Source organism: Tupaia chinensis, unplaced genomic scaffold (genome assembly GCF_000334495.1).
Source record: "Tupaia chinensis unplaced genomic scaffold, TupChi_1.0 Scaffold000416_1, whole genome shotgun sequence".
Classification (NCBI taxonomy): Eukaryota; Metazoa; Chordata; class Mammalia; order Scandentia; family Tupaiidae; genus Tupaia; species Tupaia belangeri.
Genome location: NW_006159921.1, coordinates 3,223,089 through 3,232,988, shown reverse-complemented (window position 1 = coordinate 3,232,988; position 9,900 = coordinate 3,223,089). Strand labels below are relative to the sequence as shown.

The window sequence follows — 9,900 nt, the reverse complement described above, 5'->3', positions numbered from 1 at the left end:
TACTCAATCTGTGCCTTCCTTCTGAAGAACCTATGCTACAAATAAAGATTCTCACGGTCACCCAGCTCAGATGCGGACTCAACCCTGACTTGAAAACCCGTATTCTCTCTTCAGCAGCAGTGGTCTGCGATCTCAAGGTACTTTTAGGAATCCACAAGGTCAAAACTATTAAGATGCTTTTATCTTCTCACTGTGCTGATGTTGGCAATGATGGTGCAAAAGCAATAAGCGTTGATTACAATTTGGCATGAATCTAGCCAGTGGCACCACTGGGCCACGCACTCCCAGAAGTATGGGGTGGAAGTGGGACTTGTTGAACTAATTACTTTCTTTTTTAAAATTTGTTTACTTATTTCTTCCATGAGGTGGAGGTAGGTATATCCAACAAAGTTCCCAAACAACCAACCCCAGCTGCAGCTGGCCGGGATCACAGGAACACACATACATGCACCCAGAGTGCTCAGAGAGATCCCAAGATGCAAACCCAGAACCCTTCCCACGTGGGCCCAGTTGTGTTACCCCCTACACCTGCACCCCACCCTACTAACTGTTCTTTTTTTTTTTGGAGAGGTTTTTGCTCTAGGGTATGTGTGCTCACCAGAAAGAGAGACAGAGAGATAGAAAGCAAAATATCACCCCCTGGTGGGGATGGTCACACCGCAATCCCTTCTCCATTCTCCTCTCGGGATCTTGGGCACGCACGCACACACACCCAGTTCATGAGATTAAGCCACCGGGTCCAGGACTCAAACCATGGTAGGCTACATGGGGTTCAGCGACATAGCCATTCCACTAACTGCTGGTCCCCTAACTGTTCTTGATGTGGTAACAATTAATGTATTAAATCTTGACTCTTAGACACACCTTCTTATATACACATGAAGTACTTCTGCTGTACACCACAGGATGGTATTTTTACTTAAAATAATCACTGACAGAAAACCTGCAGTCACTCTTGGGTACTGGCAGGCATTTTTTTTTTTTTTTTTTTAGTGGTTTTTGTCATAGGGCACTTGTGCTGGCCAGAGGTAGAGACAGAGACACCAAGTCTCAAGCCTAGACACAAATTTCACTTAGCTTTATATACACTTTATCCACATAGCCTAAAGGAAATTTTACACAATATTTTTATATTATAGCACTTTGACTGCAATGCATCACCTGAAGTCAGGTGTGGAATTTTCACTTGGGGTGTCATATTGGTGCTCAAAAAGTTTTGAATTTTGGAGCATTCTGAGGTCAACACTTCTCACTATTCTAGTCAATGTTTGCTAGTTACTTTCATTTGTTTTCCAAATCCCAAAAAGAAAGTATGCCACACAGAACCCCAGTGCCAAGCTGCCACGGTTCATGTTAATCTAATTCTTTCTAAAGCAAGATGTCTCATTACAAATAATCAATCCACATTTTGGTACATATCCAGGTTATATCAAACTAAACGGGATCTTCAATGGTCCAGTGCTTCCAAGATCTGATGGCCTCCACTGGACTAAACTACAACACCACACTCTTCAATGTCAACCTGGTTGTTACAGAAAATTGGGATTTCTTGCATTGATGTAAAACAAGATAATCGTTTGTAATACTCAACTAAACACGATGATTCATCAAGGACATTTAGTTCAGTAAGATTTTATTTAAAAATTTGCAAAGCTAAAGGAGGGATCTGATCTTTTCTTTAAAGAAAGCAATTTTCACAGTATATATTTAGCCATTTTAGCTTTGCATTCGATAATGACAGAAAAGGACGCTTCCGGTCAAGATCCTCACTCCAGCACACTTGGTCAGGTCTCGGCATCTTGTATAAGATAACACGGTCTCTGGTCTGGAGCTCACGGCAATAATCCTTGCACCAGTGGAACAGCAGTTTTCCAGGCACACACACAAGGTCTTATTTTCACTGCTCTACACAGGGCCCTGAGAATCCTTCATTTTAAATGTGGGGAAAATGTGAAAGGATTCCTTAATCAATGCCTGCAACGAACCCAACTACCTACTAACTCTTGACAATTACAAGTATAAGATACTTGAAATTTATAAGATGTTCCACATTTAATGGAACAACTCCAATATGAAAAAATTAGGCCAGTAACATGCTCCAATGTTTTAAAATGTTACTTAATAAAACTTACTGAGACAAGATACGCAGCACAGTCTTGTACTTGGTATTATGAACTCCTACTGACGATGGCTACTTGATGGTCAAAAGAATAAAAAAAAAGAGAAGAAACCATACACATTGGAATATAAATTTTGTTAACTAAAAGTCAACCTGAAAAAGGTCTATAACACCAACACTCATGTTATTTTAAATGATGAGGTAGATTTTTTTCCTATGCAGTTAAAGTGAAGATAACAAAAAATCCATACACGTTGCAAATCCTCTTTTTAAAAAAAAAAAAAATTCAGGTGATAGTCACTTTCACAAACAAGTCACATTTATAAACTCTGCAGCGGTGAGGTCAGACTCGGGGATGTTCTGTACTTGGTGGGTCACTTGGAGATTCAATAATCAGCCTTGGATCAATCAACTCTCTCCAGAAAACAGTGATCTGAGGAAAGATAGAAAATAGTATAGGTACTTCATTTTGAGGTCAGGCAGGGTTTAGAAAGTTAAAAATTTCAGTTCAAGGAACCAGCAGATGGCGTAATGGTTACATTGCTGAACTCCCACGTAGTCAACCATGTTCCGAGTCCCAGACCCAGGGACTTAAAACTCATGCCAGGCACACGTGCATGCATACCCAAAATTCCAAGAGGAGAAAGGGGGAGAATGGACTGTGGGGTAGCCATCCCCACTGGGGGGGATGATTTCTCACCTTCTGTCTCTCTGTCTGTCTTTGTCTCCCTGGCAAGCGCACATGCCCTAGAGCCAAAATCTCAAAAAAAAAATATATATATATATACACATACATACATATGTACATATGGCTTACTGCCTGGCTAAATGGATAATGAGAACCATCTAGTGTTCAAAAAAGTAATTACAGACTTTCTATTCTACTTCAGGCTTCTGTTTTCTAGGGCATAGAGAGGAAAGACTCCAAGGTTTGACTTTCCAAGGCAGTTTCCAGGAATACACTTCAACCAAACAGTAAGGCTGCACGTATTACAAATATATCAGTTTAGAGGTCTGCGTCAAATCTGCTGATGCTACATAACCCCTAAAAACTTTTTTTTTTTTTAAATGTGTTTTTTGAATAAATCCCTAGGAGTGTCATCTACTTGGCCAAAGTAAGTAGGGGTTTCTACAAGATTATCCTTCAGACAAAATGTGAGTTGAAATATTGAAGCTTACAAACTAACATCCATAACATTCTACAGATAAACATAAGAGAGAACTTTCTCTACTTTTTTATTCATTACCAGAGGATGTGTGTGCTTGCAGAATGCACAAGCCAGAGAGAGAGAAAGGGAAAGGGAAAAAAGCACCCCCAATGGGGTGCATAGTCACGGTGCATTTCTCCATTTCTCCAACCTGTTGGGCACGTACACACATGTACTCAGCATGTTTTGTTTTGTTTTTTGAAAGCTGGTAGGGCTGGGATTTAAACCATGTTCAGCCACAGGGATCTGCCTGTAAGGCTGGCCCAAGACTGTATTCTTTTTTTTTTTGGAGAGATTTTCACTATAGGTCACGTGCGCTCGCCAGACAGACAGAGAGAGACATAGAGACAGAAAGCGAGAAATCACCCCCCAGGGGGATGGTCACGCCGCAATCCCTTCTCCTCCATTCTCCTCTTGGGATCTTGGGCACGCACGCACACGCGCCTGGCGTGAGTTTTAAGCCACCAATTCCTAGACGCGAACCGCGATCGACTATGTTGGCAGTCCAGCGACATAGCCATTACGCTAACTGCTGGTTCCCAAGACTGTATTCTTAAATATGCATTCTACACATTTTAATGCTACCATAGCCTAACGAGCCAATCATCGCCAGCAGCGCTGCCAGTCTAGCTGCCTACCAAGTGCCTAACCAAGTACTTCCTAAAATGGCAGCATAAGGATTTAAACACAGCCAAAGGATAGAATCATCATTTTGTTACCCTTTAAAACCACCTATGCTCTTATACATCAGAATTCTGGTAATGTGTGGGTGTAGTCATGACTACAGGGGACATGATAGAGGTTTCTGGGGCTGTGAATGCTCTATTTCTTGATCTGGGTCCAGTTACACGGGAAAGCCCTTTTGGGAAAACTGTTCAAACTGGCACTTATCTGAACGTATGTGCCCATAAAAAGTTTGAAATATCCTACTCTTTCTATTGGTATATATATGTGTTTGTGTGTGTGTTCAGAAAGATATTTTTGCTATAGGGCGCATGCACTCCCCGGAGACACAGAGAGACAGAAAATAAGAAATCACCCCTTGAGGGGATGGCTACACTGCAACCCCTTCTCCTCCATTCTCCTCTCAGGATTTGGGCATGCATGTACACATGCCACCGGGTCTGGAACTTGAACTGTAGTTGACTACATGAGAATCCAGCAACGTAACCACTATGCCATCTGCTGTTCCCTATATAAATATCATTTTAAACAACTCTACTTAAAAGTTTTTCATTTGTCCAGAGGTTTGTCACACTAGCTCTTTTTTTTTTGGTCTGTTTTCTTTTTAGAGAGGTTTTTGCTATAGGGCATGTGCATTTGCCAGAGAGACAAAGACAGAAAGCAAGAAATCACCCTCCAGAGGAGATGGCCATGCCACAGTCCCTTCTCTTCCAGTCTCTTCTTGGGATTTTGGGCTCACACACCCATGTGCCCAGTTTGAGTTTTAAGTCACCAGGGCCGAGACTTGAACCGGGGTGGACTATGTGGGAATCCAGTGACACAACCATTACACTATCTGCTGGTCCCCACGCTCTTTGAGATTCAAGATGGTGCCTTGATTTGGCACCTGACACTGTTAGTGCTTACTCCCCAGGAAGGCCAGAATCCCCCAAAGCCTAAAGCCTTATGGACTAACTGACTGTCAATAGTGCATGCATGAGCAAGAGAGGGAAAGCAGCGTCCTCTATAGGTCCTCTTGATTGCAATCCCCTTTCCCCAGCCCTCCAGTTCCTCAGGAGTATGTCTGCCATGTTTTCAGGCCAACCTGAGACCCATGGTCAGCACGTGGCCTTCAGCCACGCAGGACACTGCATTACCACTGCACCACAATGGTTGGCCCCTGGGCGGGGCAGTTCAGAGAACTGTAGTGTCACCTTCCAGATCTCAGGTGAGCAGCCGAGGGAGAATGCATGAGAAACACAGCAAAAAGAGAAGCGTACCTACCCTCCTCTCCTGTGTCACAGCATACTCTACTACCTCAGTTCCATTTTCGTTATGATAAACCAAATCAAATTTCCCAGGCTCTTTCAAGGCTGAAATCGGAAGACAGGGAGGAAAGACAAGAAGTTACTTCTCACTAATTAAAATGCTCCTCTACAGGGAATTTGCATCATTAGGAGAATAGCCACAAATGGACATTGCTAATTATATACAGGAAAACATGGAATGCTCATAGAGACCTTAGAAAATCCTGTACCAGAGACAGGGAGATTTCATGGCCATTTATGAGGGCTGATCTTCCCTCCATCAGAAAGAAATGAGCTTGCCAAACTCACTAGTACTCTCAGAATAGAATGTGAAACCACAAAACAATCATAAAAGATGATTCATATCTTTCAACAAGGGAAGGCAATATGGAATATTGCTCTCATCAGGAATCACCTATGCTTACTTCTTGGTTACACGAGCTAATGCCATGCAAAACAATCATAATAATCAAGGGGAAGAATTATTCAACATTTGTCAAAACATTAAAAACCTCTACTGTGTTTTAAAAATAGTAAAACGAATACTTATATAGCATCCTGTGTTGCTGCTGTTGTAAGAAACGTGGGTCATCTGAACAGCACCTGCCTCCTGGGATAACTGACAACACAGACCGGGCTGCTTTCCCGCGCCTTGCAGGTCGGTCCCGTTCCTTTCAAAGTTTGCATTCGCTTTCAACCTTTTATCCTTTGAGCCTTTAAACGTCATGAAATGGCTCTGAGGGTTTCGTTATTTTTCACTTTCTGAAATCTTTGTCAAATGTCTGGCTGTTCTAACTTCTGGGCTGGGGCATTTCGTTCACCTCATCACGACCACTGTCCTCATTTATTTCATTCATACGTTCACATAGCCAGCAGTGTCAACATTCCCGTGGTTAGCTATTTCTTCTGTAACTCCACTGAATTTGATTTGGGTGGCGCGTTCGGCATTACCATTTTTAGTTTTGTTGCTGTGCTTTCATCTTTGCTGGCTAATTCCCTATTCCCATCCTCCATTAAAAAAAAAAAAGTGTCATGTGAGTTTATCATTGACAGACAAGGAGGCGGCACACCCACATACTCTGCTGTTTGTATGCGACCCAATAGGTACACAGTGACCAATTATTAACAGACTGAGAAAGTGACATGACTAGTCACTGCTAATAAAGCCCATCTGTTATTTAAGGAGTGAACTGTGGACTGAAGAGCTGGCATGACTTTATGCAACTACTCACAATTAATATACCAGATGGGTATATTAATAGGGGGACTGGGAGCTGGAGGACTGGTGTTATTTGACTAAACTTTAGCAACTGAAATTTGTGTATATTGGAACCATGCAGATTGAGAACTACCTGTATTTTTTTTCCCTAAATTTTTTAAAAGATTATTTATTTAATTTAATTCATTCATTTATTTTTAATTTGACCAGAGAGAGAGAGAGAAAGGGAAAGCAAGCCACCAGGTCCAGGATTCAAACCATGGTCAGCCATGTGGGAGTGTCCAGTGTCTTCACCACGCCACCCACTGGTCCTGAACCACCTGTATTTCTATTATAGAACAAATAAAGCTATCTCTTGATGCCTCAAAGAAAAAAACTTCTAGTTGGATGCCATCACCGTCAATCACTTGGCAAGCAGTGGTCAGGTTGTGTCCAAGAAGTCTAATGACAGGCAAAGTTTCTGTGCACATTCTTAAGAAGGGGGATTTCTACAAACAAAAACTCAACAGAAGAAAGCTAGATTAGTTACAGCTAATCTCTTACTTAATATCCTAAAGGGATTCTGTGGAAAAATCCTTTTGACTGATTCCTGTCTGCTGGAATTTTGAATCTTACTTACTATTTTATTTAAAAATAAACAGAAAATAATTTATTGCTTTAGGCTTTGCTAAAGAATAAAAGAATTGCTCTTTCTGTGCAGATAACGCACCCACAAATACGGTGAGCATCCCTAAAACTCGACGGACTTTCTGTAAGGAGTGTGGCAAGCACCAACCTCACAGAGTGACACAGTGTACAAAGGGCAAGGAGTCTCTGTGCTCAGGGGAAGGGCGTTACGACAGGAAGCAGAGTGGCTACGGTGGACAGACTAAGCCTGTTTCCTGGAAAAAGGCAGAAACTACAAAGAAGGTTGTGCTGAGGCTTGAATGTGGTGAGCCCAACTGCACATCTAAGAGGACACTGGCTACTAAGAGAAGCAAGCATTCTGAACTGGGGGGAGATGAGACGAGACAGGGTCACGTGATCCAGTTCTAAGCTTCATCTCTTGCTTTACTATGAAGACCACAAAATCTTTTTTTTTCTTTTTCTTTTAAGAAGTATTTTATTTAACTTTTATTTATTATTATCATTATTATTTTCCAGTTTGATCAGAGAGAAACAGAGAGACAGAGAGGAAGTGAGAAAGCAAGCCACCAGGTCCAAGACTTGAACCGTGGTCGGCCATGTGGGAGTCCAGTGCCTTTAACAACCAGGCCACTTACTGGCCCCAGACCACAAAATCTTGAGGTGAGAGTTCGCCTCATTTGATTATAGTTGGTCCTTTTGTGAAGGAATAAAGTAATCAATAAAATTCCTTTGTGGGGAAATCTGATTCACAGTTAAAAAAAGAAAAAAAAAAGAATAAAAGAATCTCCTTTGCTCTCTGGCCACAGATCTCTACAATGCCTCCCAAGTTAAGCTACATACTACATACTTCAGTAAAAGTCTTACTATTCCAGGTTTTCAGAACTAATAACAGGTGGGGTTAATTAGGGATAAAGCAGAGAGCCATTTAAAATAGTGTGATAGTGTGCGTATACATACTTTAGACGTTTTATTTTGGCTTAATACACACAAATATTTTTGTTTGCCAATCTAGCAAAATAGAGCCAAGCAGGTCTTAAGGGTTCACTGAATAGAGTTGTTTTTTTTTTCAATAATGTATTTTCTACAATTTGCACCATGTCCGGTTTTGAGTTTTGTTTTGTTTTGTTTGTTTTTTTAGAGAGATTTTTTTTGCTATAGGGTGCGTGCGCTCACCAGAAAGAGAGAGAGACAGAAAGCAAGAAATCATCCCCCAGGGGGGATGGCCACACCGCAGCCCCTTCTCCCCCATTCTCCTCTCGGGATCTTGGCACACACGCACGTGCCTGGCATGAGTTTAAGCCACCAGGTCTGGGACTTGAACTGCGGTTGACTACGTAGGAGTCCAGTGACATAGCCACTGCACCAACTGCTGGTCCCGGTTTTGAGTTTTTAAAAGTGGTATAAGAATGCAAAAATTTGGGGCCAGCAGGTAGCATGTTGGTTAAAGGTGCTGGTCTCCAACATAGCTGACCACGGTTCAAGTCCTGGACCTGGCGGCTTGCTTTCTCATTTTCCCTCTCTCTCTCTGTCTGATCAAATGAAAATGATAATAATAATAATAAATAAAATAATTATTTTTAAAAAGAATGCAAAAATTTGCAGGGTAATTTAAGTGCAGAGTCTTCAGATTTTTATAAACACCGTTTGAAAAGCACTTTTTTTTTTTTTTTAAGAATTATTTTATTTAGCCCTGGAGTGATTCCGTCCTGAGCGACTGTTTTCGGGAGCCATAGTAGTTTACCTCCGTCCACCTTCTCGCCCACCCAAGTGCGTGCTGCCACCCCATGGAAGATTTGATGGACGTGGACATGAGCCCCCTGAGGCCCCAGAACTATTGGCTGTGAACTAAAGGCTGACAAAGATTACCACTCTAAAGTGGATAATGACGAAAATGAACACCAGTTATCTTTAAGAACGGTCAGTTTAGGGGCTGGTGCAAAGGATGAATTGCACATTGTTGAAGCACAGGCAATGAATTATGAAGGCGGTCCAATTAAAGTAACACTGGCAACACTGACAATGTCTGTACAGCCATTGGTTTCCCTTGGGGGCTTTGAAATAACACCGTGACCTATGGTCTTAAAGTTGAAGTGTGGTTCAAGACCTGTGCATATTAGTGGACAGCACTTAGTAGCTGTGGAGGAAGATGTAGAGTTGGAAGAAAAAGAGGAAGAGGACTCTCAAGTATATCGGGAAAGCGATCTGCCTCTGGAGGTGGTAACAAGGTTCCACAGAAAAAAGTAAAACTTGCTGCTGACGAAGATGATGATGACGATGATGATGAATATGATGATGATGATGACGATGATTTTGAAGATGAAGAAACAGAAGAAAAAGTTCCAGTGAAGAAATCTATATGAGATACTCCTGGCAAAAATGCTCAAAAATCAAACCAGAATGCAAAGAGACTCAAAACCATTAACACCAAGATCAAAAGGTCAAAAATCATTTAAAAACAGGAAAAAAAAAACTCTTAAAACACCAAAAGGATCTAGTTCGGTAGAAGACATTAAAGCAAAAATGCAAGCAAGTATAGAAAAAGGTGATTCTCTCCCTAAAGTAGAAGCCAAGTTCAACAATTAAATGAAGAATTGTGTCTGATGACTGACCAGGAGGCTATTCAAGATCTCTGGCAGTGGTGGAAATCCCTTTAAGAAAATAGTTTAAATAGGTTGTTAAATTTTTCTGTCTTATTTCATTTCTTTAACAGTTGATGTCCGGCCGTCCTTTTTTATAATGCAGTGAGAACTTTCCCTA

The 9,900-nt window shown here is 41.5% G+C and overlaps 1 protein-coding gene and 1 pseudogene across 1 annotated transcript in view; one reads left to right on the top strand and one right to left on the bottom strand.

Moving 5' to 3' along the window:
• Positions 1-2,393: 2,393 nt before the first annotated feature.
• The window catches only part of COIL (coilin), a 40,889-nt gene continuing 33,382 nt past the window's right edge, over positions 2,394-9,900 (bottom strand). The window contains 2 exon segments of the mRNA XM_006172060.3: positions 2,394-2,552; positions 5,275-5,363. Coding sequence (XP_006172122.1) covers positions 2,463-2,552; positions 5,275-5,363 — 179 coding nt within the window. The 3' untranslated portion in view covers positions 2,394-2,462.
• On the top strand, positions 8,817-9,797 carry LOC106735509 (nucleophosmin-like; annotated as a pseudogene).